Below are 25641 nucleotides of genomic sequence, written 5' to 3'. Positions count from 1 at the left end.
CCCATCTCTACTAAAAATACATAAAATTAGCCGGGTGTGATGGCACGTGCCTGTAGTCCCACCTACTCGGGTGGCTGAGGCAGGAGAATCGCTTGAACCCGGTAGGTGGAGGTTGCAGTGAGCCAAAATCGTGCCACTGCTCTACAGCCTGGATGACACAGCGAGACTCCATCTCAAAAAACAAAAAAAACAAAACTGCTTTTCTGAAACTCTGTCCAAAGCTTGTGGTACAAGAAGACAACTGATTTCTAACTTGTAGGATACGTGCTGACCCGCCTGTGTGCTGGGGCCTTCAGAGGCCACAGGTATGTATTTTTCAATAAAGTGTGAAAGAGTGTCATTTGCTCATTTCTTTTTCCATCTGTAAATACTTCACAGCAAGTATAAGTTACAAGTCAAATGGAATACTTTGGTTCTCTGTATTCTTAGTATCAACCTATAGTGCTTTAAATTTTAGAGTGGAAAGAAATTTTAAATTAACATTACAACTATCTGCTTGGCAAAAACAAACAACAAAAAAACAGCTGAATGAATACAAAATTCTCATAAAGACTGAATGAAATAAGAAAGCATGGGTTGGGCAGTGGCTCACACCTGTAATCCTACTGCTTTCAAAGACTGAGTCAGGTCACCTGAGGTCAGGAGTTCCAGACCAGCCCGGGCAACACAGTAAGACCCCATCTCTAGAAAAAATTTTTCAGGCGTGGCGCACCCCTGTAGTCCTAGCTACTCGGGAGCCTGAGACAGAAGGATGGCTCAAGTCCAGGAGTTACAATGAGCTGTGATTGGACCACTGCACCCCCGCCTGGATGACAGAGCAAGACCCCGTCTCTAAAAACAGAAGGTGGCCGGGGGTGGTAGCTCAAACCTGTAATCCCAGCACTTTGGGAAGCCAAGGCGGGTGAATCACCTGAGGTCAGGAGTTCAAGGCCAGCCTAGCCAACAGGGCAAAAGTACATCTCTACTAAAAATACAAAAATTAGCCGGGCGTGGTGGCGCATGCCTCTAATCCCAGCTACTCAGGAGGCTGAGGCAGAAGAATCGCTTGAACGCAGGAGACAAAGGTTGCAGTGAGCTGAGACTACACCACTGCATTCCAGCTGGGGCAAAGGAGCAAGACTCCATTTCAAAAAACAATAATAATAATAATTATTATTATTATTAATTGATAAAAACAGAAGGAAAAAAGGAAAGGAAAGAAAAGCAAGCAGGCAGGCATGGTCTTTAGTGATCTCACATGAAACAACTGTGTGAGATCTCCTGCCAGCCTGTGTTTCTGAGGTTCCAGTTTAGGATTTTAGACGCACATGGCTCTGCTTTTTCTCCAACACTAGACAGGATTTTAAAACTGCTTTTTAATTCACCTGAGAATTATCACGCTGCAGTAAGCCCAGCCTCTGGCCACTGGAGGGGAGAGCTCAGAGAATAAAAACGAAAGGAAAAGCTTCGAAGGGCAAGAAAAACCTTCTAACTTTACCCAAAGTCCTCCTTCTTGTCTTTATCTTTGCTTCCTCCAAAACAGTAATGCTGGTGGAATACGGAAGGGCTTGAGTGCTTCTTGCTCTTTGTTTTAAGTAAATATGACTCTAAGGCATTTTTCAGGAACGTCTTCAAAATCCTTACTCCTCCAATGTGGCTGGTCCAGCGACATAACATCACCAAGGAGCTTGTGAAAAATTCAGCCCGCTTTCCAGCCCTACCCCAACCTGCCTGTCAGAAGCTGCAGCTTAACAAGATCCACAGGTGATTCGTATGCACCACTCTAAATCAAAGGAAAATTACACTAATGGTTTTGTAAACTCTTTATGGACTCTAAGAGGTCACTTTTGAGTAAAATAAAAATTTCCCGGCTGGGCGCGGTGACTCACACCTGTAATCCCAGCATTTTGGGAGGCCAAGGTGGGTGAATCACCTGAGGATGGGAGTTGGAGACCAGCCTGGCCAACATGGAGAAACCCCGTCTCTACTAAAAATACAAAATTAGCCAGGCGTGGTGGCGTGCGCCTGTAATCCCAGCTACTCGGGAGGTTGAGGCAGGAGAATCACTTGAACCCAGGAGGCAAAGGTTGCAGTGAGCTGAGATCGCATCACTGCACTCCAGCCTGGGCAACAAGAGTGAAACTCAGTCTCGGCGGTGGGGTGGGGGGGAATTTCTCTGAAATCGTTTTTAAAGATATAGACAAATTGTCATTTGACAATTTCTACCATTTACCCACCATGTGACCTCAAACATGGTATTTCCTGTGTGTGTGTGTGTGTGTGTGTTTACATACATGCTAATATAAAATGTTTCAGCTTAAGCATGTTTTAGTGCACAGCCTAGTGGCATTAAGTACAATTACAGTGTCGTGCACCATCACCATCAACCATCTTTAGAATGTTTCATCTTCCAAAACTGAAACACTATCCCCATTAAACACTAACATGCAATTCTCCCCTCCTCTCAGAAATACCAATATCTTGGCCGGGCGCGGTGGCTCAAGCCTGTAATCCCAGCACTTTGGGAGGCCGAGACGGGCGGATCACGAGATCAGGAGATCGAGACCATCCTGGCTAACATGGTGAAACCCCGTCTCTACTAAAAAATAAAAAAAATAAAAAAAAAACTAGCCGGGCGAGGTGGCGGGCGCCTGTAGTCCCAGCTACTCTGGAGGCTGAGGCAGGAGAATGGCGTGAACCCAGCAGGCAGAGCTTGCAGTGAGCTGAGATCCAGCCACCGCACTCCAGCCTGGGCAACAGAGCGAGACTCCATCTCAAAAAAAAAAAAAAAAAAAAAAAAGAAATACCAATATCTTAACACAAAGCTGGGTCAAAATTAACCAATTTCCTTTAAAAGTAACCAAGGACAGGCTTGATCAAGGAAAAGACTATGCTCTAAACCTCTGACTCTGACTCCAAGAATCTATCCCTGGCCTGGCACGGTGGCTCAAGCCTGTAATCCCAGCAGTTTGGGAGGCCGAGGCAGGCAGACTGCTTGAGCTCAGGAGGTAGAGACCAGTCTGAGCAACATGGCAAAACCCCATCTCTACAAAAAATGAGTCAGGAGTGGTGGCATGTGCCTGTGGTTCCAGCTACCAGGGAGGCCGAGGTGGGAGGATCACTTGAGCCCAGGAAGTGGAGGCTGCAGTGAGCCATGGTCATGCCACTGCATTGAAGACTGGGTAATTGAGCAAAACCCTGTCTCCAGAAAAAAAAAAAAAAAAAAAAAAAAAAAAAAAAAATCTATCCCTGCCCAGTTAAGTGCAATGTTCCTGTCCTGGGAACCAGAACCAGTTAAAGAACTTCTCCTAATGCTTGGCAACGATTCCTGCATGTTCCACCGTGAACCTGTAACATAAAGAGGGGAAGACTATGTAGGTCAGTAGAAAAACAAACTACAGTCTTTGGGCCACTGACAGTTCTTGATCCAAGCCTGAACCCAATTTTAAAAATCTTGCCTCACTTTTCTCATAACCCTGCAATTCCTACATGAGTCACCAAGCTAATTATACTTGTTATATTTGGGAATGACAGAGTGGACAACATAAAACTAAGTATTCGATGACCAACTGAAGATTAGAGGTCAAGGCTCAGCGTTGTTTTCACATTTAAGTACATGTTATCATAGTTCAGTTCCTTCCAAACCCACAACCCATAAATACTGTTGAAAATGATCAGAACTACTGACCCGACCAACCCATTCCACTCCCACCTCACTGAGACCTGCCCATGGACAACAGCTGGCAAGGACTTCACACGGCCCAGGTTGCCAACCACAAGTCAAGGGCAGCGGCACCAAGAGACTGGTAGAGTTGTTAGTTAAGAGCCTTTGCCAGAAAGCTTAGTTAGGATAGGAATAGAAAGTATCTTTAGAGCCTTAGGGACATCATGCTAAGTGAAATAAACCAGCCACAAAAGCACAAATATATGAGTCCACTCATGGAGGTATTTAAAGTAATCAAAGTCATAGGAACAGAAAGAAGAGTAGTTACCAAGAAAGAAGAGTAGTTACCAATCAGTGATTAGTGCGCACAGAGTTTCAATGCTGCAAGATGAAAACATTCTTGAGATCTGCTGCACAACAATGTGAATAAACTTAACCCTAGTACCCTTAAAAATAGTTAAGATGGTCAAGTTAATGTTATGTGATTCTTACCATAATTTTTTTAAAAAACAAAAAAGTTAAAAGACTAAAAGGAAAACCTCTTTGGGATTAAAATATAATTCAACAAGAAAGGGAAAGAATGCTGTATTAGTCCGTTTTTCTGCTGCTGATAAAGACATACCCAAGACTGGGAAGAAAAAGAGGTTTAATTGGACTTTCAGTTCCACATGGCTGGGGAGGCCTCAGAATCATGGCAGGAAGCGAAAGGCACTTCTTACATGGTGGCGACAAGAGAAAATGAGGAAGAAGCAAAAGCAGAAACTCCTGATAAACTCATCAGATCTCGTGAGACTTATTCACTATCACGAGACTAGCACAGGAAATACTGGCCCCCGTGATTCAATTACCTCCCCTCTGGGTCCCTCCCACAACATACATATGAGAATTCTGGGAAATACAATTCAAGTTGAGATTTAGGTGGGGACACAGCCAAATCATATCATTTTGCCCCTGGCCCCTCCAAAACTTATGTCCTCACATTTCAAAACCAATCATGCCTTCCCAACAGTCCCCCAAAGTCTTAACTCATTTCAGCATTAACCCAAAAGTCCACAGTCCAAAGTCTCATCTGAGACAAGGCAAGTCCCTTCTGCCTATAAGCTTGAATATTCAAAAGCAAGCTAGTTACTTCCTATATACAATGCAAGTACAGGTATTGGGTAAATACAGCCATTCCAAATAGGAGAAATTGGTCAAAATAAAGAGGTCACAGGGCCCATGCAAGTCTGAAATCCAGTGGGGCAGTCAAATTTTAAAGCTCTAAAATTATCTCCTGTGATTCCAAGCCTCATATCCAGGTCACAATGATGCAAGAAGTGGGCTCCCATGGTCTTGGGCAGCTCCACCCCTGTGGCTTTGCAGGGTACTGCCTCTCTCCCAACTGCTTTCACGGACTGGTGCTGTCTGCAGCTTTTCCAGGTGCACCGTACAAGCTGTCAGTGGATCCACCATTCTGCAGTCTCGAGGATGGTGGCCCTCTTCTCACAGCTCCACTAGGCGGTACCCCAGTAGCGACTCTGTGTGGGGGCTCCGACCCACATCTCCCTTCCACACTGCCCTAGCAAAGGTTCTCCATAAGGGCCCCGCCCCTGCAGCAAACTTCTGCCTGGGCATTCAAGCATTTCCACACATCTTCTGAAATCTAGGCAGAGGTTCCCAAACCTCAATTCTTCTGTGCACCTGCAGACTCAACAACACGTGGAAGCTGCCAAGGCTTAGGGATTCCACCCTCTGAAGCCACAACCTGAGTTGTACAACATTGGCCCCTTTCAGACACGGCTGGAGCGTGGAGCGGCTGGGAGACAGGACACCACGTCTCTAGGCTACACACAGCACAGGGACCTGGGCCCAGCCCATGAAACCGTTTTTTTCCTCCTAGGCCTCTGGGACTGTGATGGAGGGGTTGCTGTGAAGGTCTCTGACATGGCCTAGAGACATTTTCCCCATGGTCTTAGGGATTAACATTAGGCTCCTTGCTACTTATGCAAATTTCTGCAGCCAGCTTGAATTTCTCCCCAGAAAATGGGATTTTCGGCCAGGCGCAGTGGCTCACGCCTGTAATCCCAGCATTTATGGAGGCCAAGGCAGGTGGATCACGAGGTCAGGAGATCGAGACCATCCTGGCTAACACGTGAAACTTCGTCTCTACTAAAAAAAAAAAAAAACAACCATCCTTGGTGGCAGGCGCCTGTAGTCCCAGCTACTCGGGAGGCTGAGGCAGGAAAATGGTGTGAACCCGGGAGGCAGAGCTTGCAGTGAGCCAAGATCACGCCACTGCACTCCAGCCTGGGCGACAAAGCGAGACTCCATCTCAAAAAAAAGAAAAAAGAAAGAAGAAAAAGAAAACCCCAAAATGCTAGGATTACAGGTGTGAGCCACCGCACCCGGCCTAAAGGGGTTTTCTTTTCTATCACGTAGTCAGGCTGCAAATTTGCCAAACTATTATGCTCTGCTTCCCTTATAAAACTGAATGCCTTTAATAGCCCCCAAGTCAACTCTTGAATGCTTTGCTGCTTAGAAATTTCTTCCACCAGATACCCTAAATCATCTCTCTCAAGTTTAAAGTTTCAGAAATCTCTAGGGCAGGGGCGAAATGCCAACAGTCTCTTTGCTAAAACATAACAAGAGTCACCTTTGCTCCAGTTCCCAACAAGCTCCTCATCTCCATCTGAGACCACCTCAGCCTGGATTTCATTGTCCATATTATTATCAGTATTTCTGTCAATGCTATTTAACAGGTCTTGAGGAAGTTCAAAACTTTCCCACATTTTCCTGTCTTCTTCTGAGCCCTCCAAATTGTTCCAACCTCTGCTTGTTACCCAGTTCCAAAGTTGCTTCCACGTTTTCAGGTATCTTTCCAGCAAGGCTCCACGCTTGGTACGAATTTACTGTATTAGTCCATGTTCACAACTGGGAAGAAAATGACGTTTAGTTGGACTTATAGTTCCACATGGCTCAGGAGGCGTCAGAATCATGGCGGAAGGCAAAAGGCACTTCTTACATGGAGGCAGCAAATGAGGAAGAAGCAAAAGCAGAAACCCGATAAACCCATCAGATCTCATGAGATTTACTTGCTATCACAAGAATAGCATGGGAAAGACCAGCCCCCATGATTCAATTACCTCCCCCTGGGTCCTTCCCACAACATATGGCATTTCTGGGAGATACAATTCAAGTTGAAATTTCGGTGGGGACACAGTCAAACCTTATCAGGTGCCATGAAAAACCTATTTTACAACACTTTCAGGAACACAGTTTTGTTAAATGAATGACACTGTTTAGATATTGTTTTCCCTTTTCACATCATCTTGAGAAGCATGTACAGGTCCCGAAAGAAACCAAATTCTCATCTGGGTAAAGTGAGGTGGGAAGACAGGCAGAGTGACGGAAAAATGCGGCCAGTCCTATTCTACAGGGAAACTTAAAACATTTAATCAGTGCCTGACCCTAAAGTTGAGCAAAATTCACTTATTTACTCCTTAGACTACAGATCATACTATACTACCTGAGATTCTAATGGAGAAGGAACTAGACTGCGTGTTGGTGAAGTGTCCACACTGTCAGTGACCTTAGACATGCTGCCTCTTTGTCTAAGGTCTTTCTCCCCATACCCCCAAATCTATATCCACAAAGCTCAGATATATCCATATACTGAAAATCCATTCAAGACTCTCAGAAGAAAAAGAAATGAAGGAGTTACAAACACAGTATTACTACAGCTTATCAAATCAAGAACTAAGAACGGTTCCACTAAGTAGACCACCCCTGCTAAGAAGTTTTGATAACCAAGTAGCCTGTCTGTCTCAAATTATGGAAACTGGCCCTGAAGCTTTTATTCTCAATACAACAACTTGCAAACTCAATTCATAAACTATGTGGTTTTGGCCAGGGATGGTGGCTTACACCTGTAATCCCAGCACTTTGGGAGGCCTAGGTGGGCAGATCACTCAAGGTCAGGAGTTCGAGACCAGCCTAGCCAACATGATGAAACCCCATCTCAACTAAAAATACAAAAATTAGTCGGGTGTGGTGGTGGGCGCCTGTAATCTCAACTCCTCAGGAGGCTGAGGCAGGAGACTCACTTGAACCCTGGAGGCGAAGGTTGCAGTGAGCCAAGATGGTACCACTGCACTCCAGGCTGGGCAACAGAGCAAGACTACATCTCAGAAAATAAAAAAATAAATAAAAATAAAAACATAAGCTATATGTTTTAGATCCTTGCATTTGACTATCTTTTATTTCCTTAAGTCTTAAATTTTAATACGCACCTCTGAGGTACAGGCCAATTTATAACATTAGTTTCCCTAGTAAAATGGAGATGCCAGGTTTCTCTTACAATCATCGAAATATAATCAAGCAAACCAGTTTCTGGATTCACATATTTAATTTGAATGATATGGCTTTTCATTCACTTTACGCTAAAGAAACAAAATCAGGAATACTGGCGCTCCTATAAACAGAAGAAACTTCTTCAGTTGCTTAACAAGGTGGATAAATAGGCTCAGCTTCAGTAATTTAGTCAGTCTTGTCCTTACAGTGATCAGTACAACATTACCCTAAATTCTCAGTGGGATCCTAGTATTTTCAACATTCTATTTGTGATTAACTGAATGGTTTGTTTTCTCAGATGGAGTCTCGCTCTGTCACCCAGGCCTGAGTGCAGTGGCGCAATCTCAGCTCACTGCAACCTCCACCTCACAGGTCGAAGCAATTCTTCTGCCTCAGCCTACCAATTAGCTGGGATTACACGCGCCTGCCACCACAGCCGGCTAATTTTTGTATTTTTAGTAGAGATGGGGTTTCACCATGTTGGCCAGGCTGGTCTTGAACTCATGACCTCAAGTGATCCATCTGACTCGGCCTCCCAAAGTGCTGGGATTACAGGCGTGAGCCACTGTACCCGGCCTGAACTGAATGTTTGTATTCTCCCTCAAAATTAGTATGTTGAAATCCTCATCTCCCATGAAATGGTGTTAGGGTCTTTGGCAGGTGACTAGGTCATGAAGGTGCAGCCTTCATGAATAGGATTAGCACCCTTATAAAAGAAGGCCAAGAGAACTCCCCCTTGATGTGAGGCCCAGCAAGAAGCTGGCTGGCTGTGAACCAGTGAGCAGAGACCTCACAAGACACAGAACTGCTAGCATCTTGACGGCCTTGGACTTTCCAGGCTCCAAAACTGTGACACATTGATATTTGCTCTTCATGAATCACTCAGTCTATGGTACTCTGTCAGGGCAGCCCAAACTGACTAACACACTATGGAAGTTTAAGAATTTTAAGAGCAAGTAACAAGTTAATCAGTCAGCAAATATCAATATACCTGAACTTTTGCTCAAATTACTTGCATCCTATACTTCTGACTGCTGAAAAAGATGAAAGAACGCAGAAAAGATACCAGGAGGGATCTTCCCTGGAGGGAAACCAGGCCAGTGCCATGCCCTTCTGTCCCCACACTGGTTGGAATATTTGCTGTGTTCCATTTGAGAGAACTGTATTGTATCTATCACACACACACGGTGTACATTCTACATTCCCACTGGGATTCTGAATTATCACTTAGGAAAACAATGTAAAGCATGTGTACGTGTAGCAGGGCCAAGCACACATGCCCTGGGCAAGAAGAGCTACAGAGCAGATCACTGATGTTGGGAAGCTGCAGGGACTTGCTCTCACCTGACCATAGTCTGTCCGGAAGACGACGACGCCTTCTGCACAGGAATTTACAGTACTTGGAAAATGCTGGCCATTTTCTCTCAGCCAGACCCGTGTTCCCTGTAAACAAAACAAAACAAGACTGAACTGAGTTTGGATTGCATTTTGTGGCGAAACTCTACTGTCGAAATTACCATAACTCCTATATTCCTTTAAAAAAAATCTTTTTGAAAAGTAAACGTCTTTCTCAAGCAAAGAACACATCTTCAGGAAGCATCATCCATAGGCTTTACTATCCACAAGTGTGACTGAGAGTCCCACCAGACAGAGAAGGCAAAGAGGGACTAAGAAAATAGCAGCTAGCCCCTGTGTTCTCACCATGCAACTGATTTAGGTGGATTACTTCATTTGAGATGATGAGGCAGATACTATGATCATTCTCATCTTACAGAGGGAGAACCAGAGGCCTAGAGGTAAAGTAACTTGCCCAGCATCACAAAGACTGAGTGAGTATTTGACACGCAGTTGGGCTGCAGAAACCAAAAGTTTAACTAGGTCACAATAAGACTTTACCCTCTTTGAGAACTTTTCAGAAACTAATGGCTCCCATCCTCTTAGGTCAAAATCTGGTACACCTGCGCACCTGGAGGACATTAGACCACTCCCTTGACTTCTACTTATACCAAAATCCATGTGCAAACTGGACTCTCCAAAAGAGGAACTGAAGTTTCTAATATTTATCAGAACTCAGTCCACCAGCACAAATGTTGTTAGGATTACATGAGACTCCTAATGAACTTCAAAGTTCAGGACTGTATCTTAAAAGACGGCAACTTCGAGATCCTACTTTTTAAATCTTGGGCACATTTTTTGGCATTGATCTCATTTCCACTTATTTATTTCCCCACTGGGCAAATGAAATATCATATTGAGCTTTTATAAGGCTCAATTTCATCGTCCTTTGATTTAATCACATGAAATCGTTTCTCAAACACAAGTGATAAAGTTTGGAGGAATTAGTGGGTATTCCCTGGTCATTCAAAGAATGATGTTCATGAATACTACTCAGCCATAAAAAGGAATGAAATAATGACATTCACAACAATGTGGATGGAGTTGGAGACCGTTATTCTAGTGAAGTCACTCAGGAATGGAAAACCAATCATCGTATGTTCTCGCTTGTAAGTGGGAGCTAAGCTATGAGGATGCAAAGTCATTAGAATGACACGATGGACTCTGGGGACTCAGGGAGAAGGGTGGGAGGGCGGCGAAGGATAAAAGACTACACAACAGGTACAGTGGACACTGTTCGGGTGATGGGTGCACCAAAATCTCAGAAATCACCACTGAATAACATATTCATGTAACTGAACACCACCTGTTCCCCCAAAACCACTGAAATTTTAAAAAAAGAAAAAAAAAAAAGAATTACCTTTATGATGTATACCCATATGATGGAATGCAACACTGAGCTTCAGTATCTCATTAAACTTTCTCTACTCTGCTCAACAATTTCATTTCCAACAAAAATGACACCAAGCACATCCTATGAATCAATGTATTCACGTGGAAATAGAACAAAATTATCACTTGACATAGCACTTTATTTTTTTCTCCCTCCCTCCCTTCTTAAAATAGCACTTTAATTGAACAACTCCTTTTCTCGAATTTTCTGCATTTCATTTATTTCTGTTTTGTTAAATCTTTGAAATATACTGGTTATGGTATGTTCCACTTCCAGTTGAAGGAGCTAGTACTGCTCTTTTAACATAGAATTGGCAGGGGATAAATGACACACCAGTAAACTCAACATTTTATGTTACTTTAAATGGTGCCAATCAATAGCAAACATAGTCACCTCCAGTAACGGAGTGCCCCCGATATATCAGGGTCATGTACTATCAGGGTCATGTACTAAGGAGCCTCAGTGACATTATATTGAATACTAACCTTCCGTAAAATAAGAATCCTCTCAATTCCAAGAGGTAATTGCAGCTTGGAGCTTAAGACTTTACCCACACAGTGCCACACAGCTAGTGACCTAGGCAGGTCTCTCCAAATTCCTAATCCCATGCTCTTCCCACACATCACACTGACTCTACTTGTCTCCTGAAAATAATGCATAAATAAATCAAATGCATTCATCAATCAGCAGTTAAAATCTAACAATATAGAGTTGCCTTAAATGGCCTGTTATCACAGATAACTATTTGTTCTCATCTTCCTAGAAAGGAACATTTAAGAACACAAAATCTGATGTAAAGGTTACTCCATTCCCTCAGTGCCCATGATGACACTGTTTAAAATCCACAAGCCGGAGGACAGACGTGGTGGCTCACGTAATCCCAGCACTTTGGAAGGCTGAGATGGGTGGATCACTTGAGGTCAGGAGTTTGAGACCAACCTGGCCAACATGGTAAAACCCCGTGTCTACCAAAAAAGTACAAAAATTAGCCAGACATGGTGGCGCATGCCTGTAGTCCCAGCTTCTCAGGAGGATGAGGCAGGAGAATTGCTTGAAACCAGGAGGCAGAGGTTACACTGACTTGAGATTGTGCCACTACGTTCCACCCTGGGCGCCAGAGTAAACTCTATCTCAAAAAAATAGAAAATAAATAAATAAAATCCACAAACCAGGACCTAAAACGTTAACTGCTACTCAGAAGCCATAGTTAAGTCACTCTTGAGTTTGATGAATGAATTTCGGGTGGGCCAGCTAGAATCCCCAGACGTAGGTTCTACAAGCATTTCTAAAATCACGGTGGCTGGAGATCCCAATATTGAAATGGAACAGACTCCTTTCCCCATTGACCAACTCACACAGTTCCCCTGAGAGTTCTGTGACTCTCCTACTATCCCCTATTGCGACCTTATCTGTAAGAGACCCTCCCCATATGCACTCATTTCCCTGGTACATACAAAAGGAGGTTTTAAGTTGTTCACTCCATTCACAGTTCTTTAAAGATGCGCCAAAGAGGAGTTTAAATCCTCTGCTATAAAGATGGCAAATAGCATCAAAAATAAATATTAAGTGCTCCTATATAAATCCTGAGACCTGCCTATTTAAAGAACACACAGCACCAACAGGGGTCAGTACCCATTTGCACACAAGTCCCTCACATCCCCCTACCCTTGCTTCAGGCTGAGACACTGATAACACACATGAAGAATGAGACTTCACAACTGCCTGTCAGTCCTGATTTCTTTATTAGCAAACAGCTGCTTCCAAAGAGAACACTGACTTCAGGCATCTGCCAAGAGGCTGGTCTCTCAAATATCCCTCCGTACCCAAACTGCATTACTTACAACATTTTAGAAAAAGATTCCAAGTGCCTGATGACTTTTTTCAGCCTCTCTTTAATTCACATGTCAGGCACTGCAATAGTTGAAAGCTTTTAAATATACACCTCCCAACACACACGCACGCCCATGCTCGCAGCAATGAAAATGTTCAAAGTTATATAAGGCAAGAACTTTTACTCATTAGGTTAAAATCAGGAAATAAAAACTCCCAGTGTAGCTCCATCCCAGAACCCCTAGTCCAAACCTTTCTGTGTGTTGTGACCATCACTAGCACTGTTTTCTTTAAAAAGGATTTCACACACCTGTTTCCCAATTAAAATTGTCTATTTAGTAAGAATGAAATTGAGATTGTGCAACAGTATCAAATTAATATAAATGGTCAGCAGGATTAATATGTATCTTTTGGCTTCCACAGGCCACCCAGAAGGTATTTTTTCACTAAAGCGTGCAGTTTGACTTAGTATCTCACTGTGGCTCTCTTTACCCTTTCGTTTTAAAGTACTACAAAGCCCTTTGTTGACACAGTGCTTTATGATCAAACACACAGTTCAGCTCCTGTAGTCCAAAGGTCTTTTCCAACAGGTGTGAAGAACTGCTGATAAGCAACTTTTACAAAATCCAGCCCAGATTTCAAATCCACAGCCCATTGGCCAGTTTTCCTAGGTCTATCACAAACAGCTGTCTTCCACACATGGGAAGCAAAATGCATTCAAAACATCCCCTTTGTTCTTTGAAAAAGTATTAACTGGCAATTTTCATAGAATCGGAATTGCAAAGTTAAACCGCTGAAATAGGTATTTCGTACATAGATTGTTCCTGGTGCTTTCTCTGAGACCCCAATCTTTCTACTTCTGCTCTATTAGAACACATGTGCCCAGGTCCAAAAGAGGCTACCCAGAAGCACTTGAAAACGAAGTCACAGGCAGACATTTGAAATGTCCAGACCATCTAAGTTGGAGTGGGAAAGAAAAATTTGCCCACCATATGCAAACAATTACATTCAGTCATTGCTAAATAAGGCTGATAATTTAATACACAATATAGGCAACCTAGCATAAGGAAAAGGCTCACAATTTGATTAAAAATTGCCTTTATAAGCAGGTGGAACAAGTTTGATCATAACATACACATTTTATTAAAAATCGGAGAAGTTTGCGTGTTAATCTCTGAGACAAATAGGTGAGTGTTAACATAATGGCTGAACATTTTTCTGTACATAATCACCAGAAACGTTTTTGCAATATAAAGCATTTGTGCATAAATTCCTATCCCCCTGTGAACTTTAAGGCAATCCTATAAGACAGAGAGGCAATACCATCCCTTTCTTCAAACGTAAGGTTCACAGAGGTTCCATTTTCTACTGCAACAATGATTTCCTGGATATAATAAAAGAGGCCGACTTTACCAAATGTTGGTGAGGGTGTAGAGAAACTGAGAATATAAAATGGTCCATCTGCTTTGGAAAATGGTTTGGCAATTTCTTAAAAAGCTAAACATAATCTTACCATATACGTCCCAACAATGTAACTCCTAGATAGTTATCTACTCAAAAAAAAAATATTTTTAAGTCTTGTGTGTAAATATTCATAGCAGCAATATTCTTACTAGCCAAATACTGGAAACAACTCAAAGGTCTAGTAACTGGTATAGAGATACACAGAACAAATCCATACAATGGGATTCTTGAGTTATTTAAAAAAAAAAAAAAAGAATCACTGATACATTCACCAATAAATATGGACCACAGACATCATGGTAAGTGAAAGAGGACAGATACAAAAGGCTACATATTGTGGGGTTCTGTTTATATGAAGTTTCTGGAAAAAGCAAATCCATAGACACAGACAATAGATGAATGGTTACCCAAAGCTGGGTGCGGGAGGGACAGTGACTGAGTGAAAAAGGTGGAAATCTGTCCAAAAACTGCCCTGTGGCAATGGCTGCACAACTGTATACATGTGCTGAAATTCATTCTACTGGGCACCTATAATGGGTGAATTCTCTCTGTGGAATTATAAATCAATAATTTTGAATCACTTTTATTTGTATTTATTTATTTATTTATTTTTGAGATGGAATTTCGCTCTGTCACTGCAAGCTCCGCCTCCCAGGTTCACACCATTCTCCTGCCTCAGCCTCCCAAGTAGCTGGGACCACAGGTGCCCGACACCACGCCCAGCTAATTTTTTGTATTTTTAGTAGAGACGGTGTTTCACCGTGTTAGCCAGGATGGTCTCGATCTCCTGACCTCATGATCCACCCGCCTCAGCCTCCCAAAGTGCTAGGATTACAGGCGTAAGCCACCGCACCCGGCCATCATTTTTAAAAAATTGTTTTCCCAGTCTATGTATTTCTCAAATGCACATGAACATTCCTAACCATTCCATAGTAGGAAAACCCAATCACATTTCTGTAACTGAGCAACACAGGGGTTGAGAAACATCAAAACAACAGCAACCCCATAATGATGAAATTTAAGGGCCATGCTGAATTCATTAAGTCCCTGTTCTCTATTAACAAAGACTAGAGGGGCTAGAGGACCACAGAGGAGACTTGCCCAAGCTAGTCTAAGGATGAGGTTGTGGTAGATTGTACCATGGTGTCATTGTGGACAATTATCCCCCACCCTGGAAGAAAATCACAAAACCCTGGCCAACTGCCTCCTGCTTGGTGATACCTCCCCAGCCCGGCCCATTCATCACCTGTTATCTACGACTCCATCCCACTCCAATAGCAAAGTGAAGCTGCTGCACAAGGCCTAAATATTGACACACAAAGTTGCTGGCCTCTGTTTTAAGATAAAGACGATTGTACCACCACCACAAATTTTAACCTCCTGTTGCCCTTTTGAAAACTATTACATTTCTCTTCTGATTTTAAAAATGATTTTCTTTCCTAAACTCTGAAAAAAATAAGTAAAGTTAGAGAAACAACCCTAAAAAGAGATGATGGTGGACTTTAAATACCATTCTGTACGGCATGTCCTAATTACAGGTTCACGAAAAAGAGAACATTCTTTAGCAAAACATACAACTTAGTCTCAGCCCCGGAACAGGGCACTGTGCCGACTCATCTCCCACAGCTGTTTCTCTCGCCTATGTTAAGTACCTCAGTTCAGGACTCTCTGGCCACCTACACGACAAACTCAAAATTTGCTCCTGAAATGTGATCTGCTTTTTCCTTTTTAAAGATGCAGAGGGCCAGCACAGTGCCTCATGCCTGTCATCCTAGCACTCTGGGAGACCGAGGCAGGCGGACTGCCTGAGCCCAAAAGTTTGAGACCAGCCTGGGTATCCTGGAGAGAACCTGTCACTTATTTTAAAAATGCAAAAAGTAAGCCAGGCATGGTGGTGCATGCCTGTGGTCTCAGCCACTTGAGAGGCTGAGGTGGGAGGATCACCTGAGGCTGGGAAGTAAAGAGTACTGTGAGCCATGACTGCACCACCTCACTCCAGCCTGGGAGACAGAGCGAGACTCTCTCTCCAAAAACAATAAAATTAAAATAAAATAAAATAAAAAGACACAGAGGTCAAATAACTTTGTAATGCATCAGATAAATTAACATGACTATTGAAATCTGCAGTAAATTCAACAGCCAAAAGAAAGTTTTCCTCTGTTTGCCTGCAATGACTCAGTGAAGAAGTCACCTGGCTTAGGAGATCTCTAACACAGGGCCAAGGGAGCGGGGATATTCGTTCTTGATGAACTGCAGAAATGGGTTGTGCGCACCAAGGACTTAAGCAGCACTTTTTCACCTGTTTTACAGTCTTTCTTTTGTTTTTCTTCTGTTGGAAGTAGGAGTTATCTTTCTAACTGATCAGATGCTTTTTTTTCTGATTCTTATGACTCAAAGACACATCAAAGGACACGTGGCTTTCATGACACAAAGTTGTAATACAAGTTTCTCCACCTCGGTGCTATTGACATTGTGGACGAGATGATTCTTTGTTGGGGACTGCAGCTTCATTCTAGTTGAGAATCACTATTCTAGAGTAATAGTGTTCTAGAGCCATGGTCAAATTGAAGGCATTTACAAAACCATTCATTGTCAGTGACCTAGTTAATTGAAAGCAGACTCTGTCGTCTAAATCCCATGAATTTCAAAAATCCCAAGAATGGAGGTCAGTCCAGATAAAGTATACCTGGGGTAGACCTAATTTCTGGTATCATTAAAACTGGGTACACACAGAATAGAGAAAGTAGTCCCTGCAGCCTAATTCAAACAGTTTGACAAACGTAAGGAAAAGAGGAGCAGAGGCCGATAGGTGGGCAGTGGTGCTAGAAGAACACTCTTCTTTTCCTCCTCTCTGTCCACTGTGTGTGTGTGTTTTTTTTTTTTTTTAAGGGAGAGCCGACTTTTAATGCAAATTATTGGAACCACGCAGACACAGCCTGTCCACTGTGCCCTTTAACCTCAGACGCTATCTCAACTTCCAAATGCTTGCAAACCCCAGTGCAAAGCTTGTCAGAAAACTTAGCCACGTGCAGATGAGAATGAGAGAGGAGCAAAGCAAGGTGCTCATCAGCCAGGCACGGTGGCTCATGCCTATAATTCCTGCACTTTGGGAGGCCAAGGCGGGTGGATCACCTGAGGTCAGAAGTTCGAGACCAGGCTGGCCAACATGATGAAACTCCATCTCTACTAAAAATACAAAAAAATTAGCTGAGCGTGGTGGTGGGCACCTGTAACCACACTACTCAGGAGGCTGGGCAGGAGAATCACTTGAACCCAGAGGGCAGAGGTTGCAGTGAGCTGAGATCACACCACTGCACTCCAGCCTGGGAAACAGAGCAAGACTCTGTCTCAAAAAAAAAAAGCGGGGGGGGGGGGGGGCATGGCAGCATCATCACCGCTATAAAATGAGTATGACAAACGCAGCTCTAACACAAGCCGCAAGGACGAGGGAGCACTGTGAGCTGGGGCACACCCCTAAGATTCAGAAACGAAGGGGAAGGTGAAATGTAAGACTTCTCCCCTGCAGAGACAGCCACCCTCAGCAGGGGACCTGAAGTGATAGCAGCCAGTCTCCAAAGCATCCCTGGACACCCAGAATCCCCCACAGAAGTGGGTGGCCTTTATAGGTCCATGCTATAGAGTACTCAAACAGAGTAGGGCACCCACGACAGCTAAGTGAGTCCCTCTGACTCATTTCCTTGTCTTGAGACTACAGGGTTTTAAATCCGAGGCTGGCAATCATTTCTGAAGAACTGCATCCAATTCCACAGAGGTAAGCTTCCGTTCGGCCATGGCCATGCAGGCTCTGAAAGGAACACAGGCGGTTTTTAGGCTCAGGAGTTGAAGGTGATGGCAAGTCAAAGCTCCACCCTGAGCGACTACAGAGGAAGGAAAAGTAATGAAGTGAGTCTCAAGAGAGAAACTTGGCGAGCACACAGTTGATAATGTTGGAAATGTGTGGTTGAGAGTTCCGAGTTTGTAATATTTGTCTTTGGGCTGGAGAACAATGATAGATGTTTGTTCTCTATATAGACAACCCCAACAACAACTGGCCCGTCCATCAGAGCTGATCCCATCATTAAATCCCAGGGGAAAATGTGTTCCTGACATTGTGCTTCAGAATTCAGACATAATTTCTTCTCAAAGATGCTGCCAGAAGTGTTGGGTAACTCCCTAGACTGACCTATTGCTGAAATACTCTACACTTTTTGAAGGAATGTATTTCAGCTATTTATAGCTTTCATCATTGTCATCATTTCTCAAGCTTGTCTGTGGGCTAAAGGGTCATTTGTAACACTACTGCGGCCGGGCATGGTGGCTCACAACTGTGATCCCAGCACTCTGGGAGGCCAAGGAGGGCAGATCACTTGAGGTCAGGAGTTCACCACCAACCTGGTGAAACCCCACCTCTACTAAAAATACCAAAATCACCCAGACGTGGTGGCATGGGCCTGTAATCTCAGCTACTTGGGAGTCTGAAGCACGAGAATCGCTTGAACCAGGGAGGCAGAGGTTGCAGTGAGCCAAGATCGTGTCACTGCACTCCAGCATGGGTGACAAAGCGAGACTCCATCTCCAAAAAAAAAACAAAAACAAAAGAAAAACAAAACAACACTATTGCCACTGAAGACCATAGTGTTCCAAATACTAATAAACACACCTAAAAAAACACAGTAGGGTTGTAAACTGAGGGCTACCTGTGCTCATTACCGTAAAGTTCACAGAGCAATTTGTCCCATGTTTCTGGTCCTTCCCAGCTCTCTAGTGCACCGGATGGGAAGGATCGAATAGCACCCACATTCCTTCCCCTTATCCTGCCCACAATATCAAACTCTGTAACCACTAGGAACAGCAGCTTTCATCCAGAGCTTTCATAACCTGAAAGATTTACGGTAGTAAGAGTGGAAAGGCTGGAAAAGAAGAAAAGAAAATGGTAAAAGGTATCACCAACAATACACTCATCTTTGGTCAATGTTCCACGGGAAAGGATACAAAGATTCACTGCCATCCCACACTCCCAATCAAAATCAAAACCAAAATGAACTATGCTAAATGGCAGGATGCCTCAATTATGAATGTGTGATTCTGTAAAGAGTTTATTCCCATAGTTATGGATTCCAACTTGCCACCTGATTGAGTCCTGAGTTTTATTATTATTTTTAGATGGAGTCTAGCTCTGCTGCCCAGGCTGGAGTGCAATGGCATGATCTCAGCTCACTGCAATCTCTGCCTACTGGGTTCAAGTGATTCTCCTACCTCAGCCTCCCAAGTAGCTGGGGCTACAGGTGTGCACCACCACACTCGGCTAATTTTTGTATTTTTTAGTAGAGACTGGGTTTCACCATGTTGGCCAGGATGGTATTGAACGCCTGACCTCAGGTGATCCACCCGCCTCAGCCTCCCAAAGTGCTGAGATTACAGACGTGAGCCACCATGTCTGGCCTCAGTCCTGAGTTTTATCATCTGATTTCCCCCAGCTTCCTCACAATTCCTTAGAACACCTTTTCAGTTAATCTTTTAAACTACAGTGAGCAGTAGTAGTCCCAGAAACAATTTAACACTAAAAGAAATGAGACACCTCCAAATTGTTGAGAGTACCTCAAACATTGTAAGAATGTGATGATACAATGAACAAAAGTAAAACTATTCTATTAGTTAACCATCATTATGTAGCCAACACATATATGTTTATTAGAAAGTGGACTTAAAGAATCAGCCAACATGCCTAAAAGAATTCATCCATCTATAACTGTTACACCCACCCACCCATTCTTCCATCCCGCCATACTTCCACAAGTCCATTCTTCTACCAAATATATCCTAACACCCCCTCCCCAATCATATACCAGGCACTAGGAAAGAGTGGACGGCTTGTAAAATAGTTCTAGCTCTAGGCTGGGCGCACTGACTCACACCTGTAATGTCAACACTTTGGGAGTCCAAGGTGGGAGGATTACTCGAGCCTTGGAGTTCAAGACCACCCTGGGCAAGATGGTGAGACCTCGTCTCTATAAAATTTTTTTAAATTAAAAAATTATTCGGCCGGGCGCAGTGGCTCAAGCCTGTAATCCCAGCACTTTGGGAGGTCGAGATGGGCAGATCACGAGGTCAGGAGATCGAGATCATCCTGGCTAACACGGTGAAACCCCGTCTCTACTAAAAAATACAAAAAATTAGCCGAGCGAGGTGGCAGGTGCCTGTAGTCCCAGCTACTCGGGAGGCTGAGGCAGGAGACTGGCATAAACCTGGGAGGCGGAGCTTACAGTGAGCTGAGATCCGGCCACTGCACTCCAGCCTGGGCGACCGAGCGAGACTCCGTCTCAAAAAAAAAAAAAAAAATTATTCAAGACCAGTCTGACAAACATGGAGAAACTCTATCTCTACTAAAAATACAAAATTAGCTGCATGTGGTGGTGCATGCCTGTAATCCCAGGTACTCAGGAGGCTGAGGCAGGAGAACTGCTTGAACCCAGGAGGGAGAGGTTGTGGTGAGCCAAGAGTGTGCCATTGCACTCCAGCCTGGACAACAAGAGCGAGACTCCGTCTCAAAAGAAAAAAAAAAAAATTAGCCAGACATACTCCCACAGTTGGGAGGCTAAGGCAAGAGGATCCCTTGAGCCCAGATGTTTGAGGATACAGTGAGCTCTGATCATGCTACTGCACTCCAGGCTGAACAAGATAAGCCAAGACCCCCATCTCTTTAAAAAAAAGTAAAATTAGAACAAAATAAAATAGTTTTGGCTCTAAAAAGCACAGAGGTAAACTATGCCCACTCTAATGCCCTCCCTATCTGGTCTCTCTGTTCCACAGGGAATAATTATGTAATATAAAGAGTAGGACAGGGCAGGCATGGTGACTCATGCCTGGAATCCCGGCACTTTTGGGAGGCTGAGGTGGGAAGATCGTTTGAGCTCAGACGTTTGGGACCGGCCTGGGCAACATGGCAACACTCTGTTTCTGCCAAAAATATAAAAATTAGCTGGGCATGGTGGCACAGGCCTATAGTCAGTTACTGGGCAGGCTGAGGTGGAAGGACGGGTTGAGCCCAAGAGTTGGAGGTTGCAGTGAGCTGTGATTGTGCCTCTGCACTCCAGCCTGGGTGACGGGGCGAGAACCTGACTCAAAATTTAAAAAAAAAAAACAAAAAACCAGCCTGGCCAACATGGTGAAACCCTGTCTCTAGTAAAAATACAAAAATTAGCTGAGCGTGGTGGCAGGCGCCTGTAATCCCAGGCAGTCGGGAGGCTGAGGCAGGAGAATCGCCTGGACCCGGGAGGCGGGGGTTGCAGTAAGCCAAGATCGTGCCACTATACCCTCGCCTGGACAACAGAGCAAGATGCTGTAGAAAGAAAGAAAGACAAGAAAGAAAGAAAAACAAGACAGACGAAAGAAAGAAAGGAAGGAAGGAAGGAAGGAAGGAAGGAAGGAAGGAAGGAAGGAAGGAAGGAAGGAAGGAAGGAAGGAAGGGAGGGAGGGAGGGAGGGAGGGAGGGAGGGAGGGAAGGGCGGGCAGAAAAGAAAGAAAGAAAGAAAGAAAGAAAGGGAGAGAGAGAGAGAGAGAGAGAGAGGGAGGGAGGGAGGGAGGGAGGGAAGGCAGAAAGAGAAAGAAAGAAAGAAAGGCAGAAAGAAAGAAAAGAAAGAAAGAAAGAAAGAAGAAAGAAAGAAAGAAAGAAAGAAAGAAAGAAAGAAAGAAAGAAAGAAAGAAAGAAAGAAAGAAAGAGAAAGAAAGAGAAAGAAAGAAAGAAAGAAAGAAAGAAAAGAAAGGCAGAAAGAAAGGCAGAAAGAAAGGGGAAAGGAAAGGAAAAAGGAAAGGAAAAAGGAGAGGAAAGGAAAGGAAACAGTAGAACAAGCCAAGAAAGACAAGTAGGTAAATGGAGCAAGGAGACAGAGATTTTATGAAATGTATAAAACTGTCCCACTAAGAACTCTCAAAAACTAGTGGGAAATCTTGTTTTTACAGGACACAAAACAAAACAGCTGGTTTGAGAACTGCATTCCAGGATCCTCTTGGTGGAAGCAGTAGGAGGTGCAGGACAGAAAGGGCAATAAAAGACCAGCACAAAATGTTTGCACTCTGCGTGAAATCTGATACCAGACATCCTTACCCCCTACTTCCCAGTTTATCGTCCTTTCCTCCTCTTGATAAGACATCATTTTTTTGGGGGGCGGGGCGGGGGGGGGAGAAATGCCTACAAATAAACAAACTGATAAGATTTTCTTAATGAAATCCCAGTTGTTTTCTGGCTACCATCTGTTTTTAGAAAAAATACACAAGTATGCTCAGAACAGGAGTTTGTTGTTACTTCATAAAAATGAATGACCCAAGAACACAATGGGAAGAAAATAAACTTAAAACAGCCATTTCTAATTTCTGTTTCATACATGTTAATTCCTTTGCAGATTTCTATCGCATATCGAAAACAATTGGTGTGTTTCATAAAATCGCACTTCCTGAATTAACAGCTAAGGAAGAGATAACCTAGACCAATCAAAATGACATATAACGTGTTGGCAAGAATGTGGAGAAACTAGAAGCCCCCTGTGCTGCTGCTAAGAATGTGAAATGATGCAGCTGCTGTGGAAAACGGTTTGGCAGTTCCTCAAAAAGTAAAATATAGAGTTACCGTATGACCCAGAAATTCCACTGCTAGGTAAAAACCCCAGAGACGTGAAAACATATGTCCACACGAAAACTTGTACACAAATGTTCATAGCAGCATTTTGTGCAATAGCCTGAAAGCGGAAACAACCCTCATGTCCATCAACTAGTGAATGGATGTTTTTACAATGGAATATTATTCAACAATAAGGTTGATGTGGTAGCTCACGTCTGTAATCCCAGAACTTTGGGAGGCCGGGGCGGGAAGATCACCTGAGGTCAGGAGTTCGAGACCAGCCTGGCCAACATGGAGAAACCCTGTCTTTACTAAAAATACAAAAATTAGCCAGGTGTGGTGGCACATGCCTGTAATCTCAGCTACTCTGGAGGCTGAGACAGGATCACTTGAACCCGGAGGCACAGACTGCAGTGAGCCAAGATCATACCACTGCATGGACGACAGAGCAAGACTGTCTCAAAAAATAAAATAAAATAAAAATGAACAAAGAACTGATACATGCTATAACATGGATGAGCCTAGAAAACACTGTGCTAAGTAGAAGAAGGCAGTCACAAAAGACCACATGTTGTATGACTCCACTTATATGGAGAAGTCAAATCCATGGAGACAGAAAGTTGGTCGGGCGTGGTGGCTCACGCCTGTAATCCCAGCACTTTGGCAGGCCGAGACGGGCTGATCATATGAGGTCAGGTGTTCGAGACCAGCCTGACCAACATGGTGAAACCCCGTCTCTAGTAAAATACAAAACTAGCCAGCGTGGTGGCGGGTGTCTGTAATCCCAGCTACTTGAGGCTGAGGCAAGAGAATCGCTTGAACTCGGGAGGCTGAGGTTGCAGTGAGTCAAGATCATGCCACTGCACTCCAGCCTGGATGACAGAGACTCTATCTTGAAAGAGAAAGAGAGAGAGAGACAGACAGACAGAGAGGAAGAAAGGAAGGAAGGAAGGAAGAAAGGAAGGAAGGAAGGAAGGAAGGAAGGAAGGAAGGAAGGAAGGGAGGGAGGGAGGGAGGGAGGGAGGGAGGGAGGGAGGGAGGGAGGACCAAAGGGGGTAAGGGGGGAAGCGGAAGGGGTGAAGGGGAAGGGGTGAGGGGAGGGGAGAGGGAGAGGGCGAGGGCGAGGGCGAGGGAGAGGAGGAGAAAAGAAAACTCACTGGTGGGTTGCCAGGGGTTGGGAGGAGGGGAGAATGGGGAGTGGCTGCTAACAGGTGTGGAGTTTTGTGGGGGGTTTTTTGCAGTAGGAAAATGTGGTAAAATTAAATAGTGATGATGGTTGTACAATCTTGTGAAGATGCTAAAAACCACTGAATTACACACTTTAAATGGGTGAATGTCATGATGTGTGAATTATATCACAAACAAAAAGAGACAGGGAGGGAGAGACAGACAACTGTGCAGACAAACAGGTCAAAAACAGACAAACCTGACCTCATTCACTCCCTGGATTCCATTATCCCAACCACAATCCTCATTCTTGACCTTCCTTATTACATATGCAAGAAGGTCCTCTTTTCAGTTTGCACTAGTTTTTGTTGAGTTTCCATCATTTGCAAGCAAAGGAATATCAGCTCTCATTTTCGTCACACACAAATCTTACAGGTTTCAGAAAACATCTAGAAAGCAGTTCACACTCAAGAGACCTGTACAAATGAATGTAACTAATTTTTATACACTTTCTCTACAACACCAAAACAAGTTATTCCAGTGCTTTGACTCAACATTATACCAGTATTTACATCATATTTATATCATTTGCATTATGGGAGGCAGAAATAGAGTTTACTTGCTGTGGAATCCTCAGCACCTAGAACAGGGCCAGACAGACTGCTCCACTGAATGTCTGGTAAATGCATCTACAGAAACCATGCTACCCAGAGATAAGAGGCCGGGCCGTTGGAAGGTTTCAGTATGAGGTTACAGAAATGGCACTGGGTGCTCCCCTAGAAGACAGGGACTCAAGTTCCAGCTCTACTACCCGTGGCTCAGCACAGTTATTCATTACTTGAGACCTCTCTGCAAAAAATGAGCTGACACCTAGCTTTTCTGATATATAACACAAAAAGATCACATGAGATGGCTAATCAAAATGCTTCAAGCCATGGGGTTGCCTGGCACAGTGGTTCATGACTGTAATCCCAGCATTTTGAGAGGCTAAGGAAGGCAGGTCACTTGAACTCAGGAATTCAAGACCAGCCTGGGCAACATGGCGAGACCCCTGTCTCTACAAAAAAATTTGAAAATTAGCTGGGCATGGTGGCATGTGCCTATAGTCCAAGCTACTTAGAAGGTTGAGGTAGGAGAGTCGCTTGAACCCAGGAGGCGGAGGTTACAGTGAGCCGAAACTGCGCCACTGCACTTCAGCCTGGGTGACAGAGCGAGAGCCTATCTCAAAAACAAACAAACAAAAAATGCCATAGGTCTTCTACCCAATGAAGCAGTACCTGTATTTGGGGTCTTGCTGCTGGCACCTTACTGGGTCACATCCAGATGGCTTTCAGCCCTCATATTGCTTTAACTTTCCTCTCAAGGCCTTGCTACAGAACCAAAGAATGCACGGACCTCATTTAACCAACCACATGCACCAACCTTCTCTCCAAACCAACAAAACTACCAGCCCAGCTACTTCCCCAATGTTTTCCCAAAACATTGAAAAAGAACTTACAATTACAAACTATCCCCAACAGAAAAGTGATAAGGAGGCTGAAGAGGATGAGAAACATCTAAATGACATAAATGCCTCTTTCGTCCTCTTGACACTAAGATTTTTGTCTATAGAAAATTATTTCTCTCCTGCCGGGCACAGTGGCTCACGCCTGTAATCCCAGCACTTTGGGAAGCTGAGGCAGTCAGATCACCTGAGGTCAGGAGTTTGAGACCAGCCTGGCCAACATGGCAAGACCCCGTCTCTACTAAGAATACAAAAATTAGCCAGGTGTGGTGGTGCATGTCTGTAGTCCCAGCTACTCAGGA

The 25641-nt window shown here is 43.9% G+C and overlaps 1 protein-coding gene across 2 annotated transcripts in view; it reads right to left on the bottom strand.

Moving 5' to 3' along the window:
• Positions 1 to 25641, bottom strand: part of MYO10 (myosin X) — a 272370-nt gene that overhangs the window by 205103 nt on the left and 41626 nt on the right. For both annotated transcript variants that reach the window (XM_007961248.3, XM_037988722.2), the window contains exon 2: positions 9317 to 9415. In XM_007961248.3, the coding sequence (XP_007959439.3) occupies positions 9317 to 9415 (99 nt within the window). The remainder of the gene's footprint in view (positions 1 to 9316; positions 9416 to 25641) is intronic.

The sequence above is a fragment of the Chlorocebus sabaeus genome, chromosome 4 (assembly GCF_047675955.1).
Source record: "Chlorocebus sabaeus isolate Y175 chromosome 4, mChlSab1.0.hap1, whole genome shotgun sequence".
Classification (NCBI taxonomy): Eukaryota; Metazoa; Chordata; class Mammalia; order Primates; family Cercopithecidae; genus Chlorocebus; species Chlorocebus sabaeus.
This window is presented reverse-complemented; position numbering and strand designations above follow the sequence as displayed.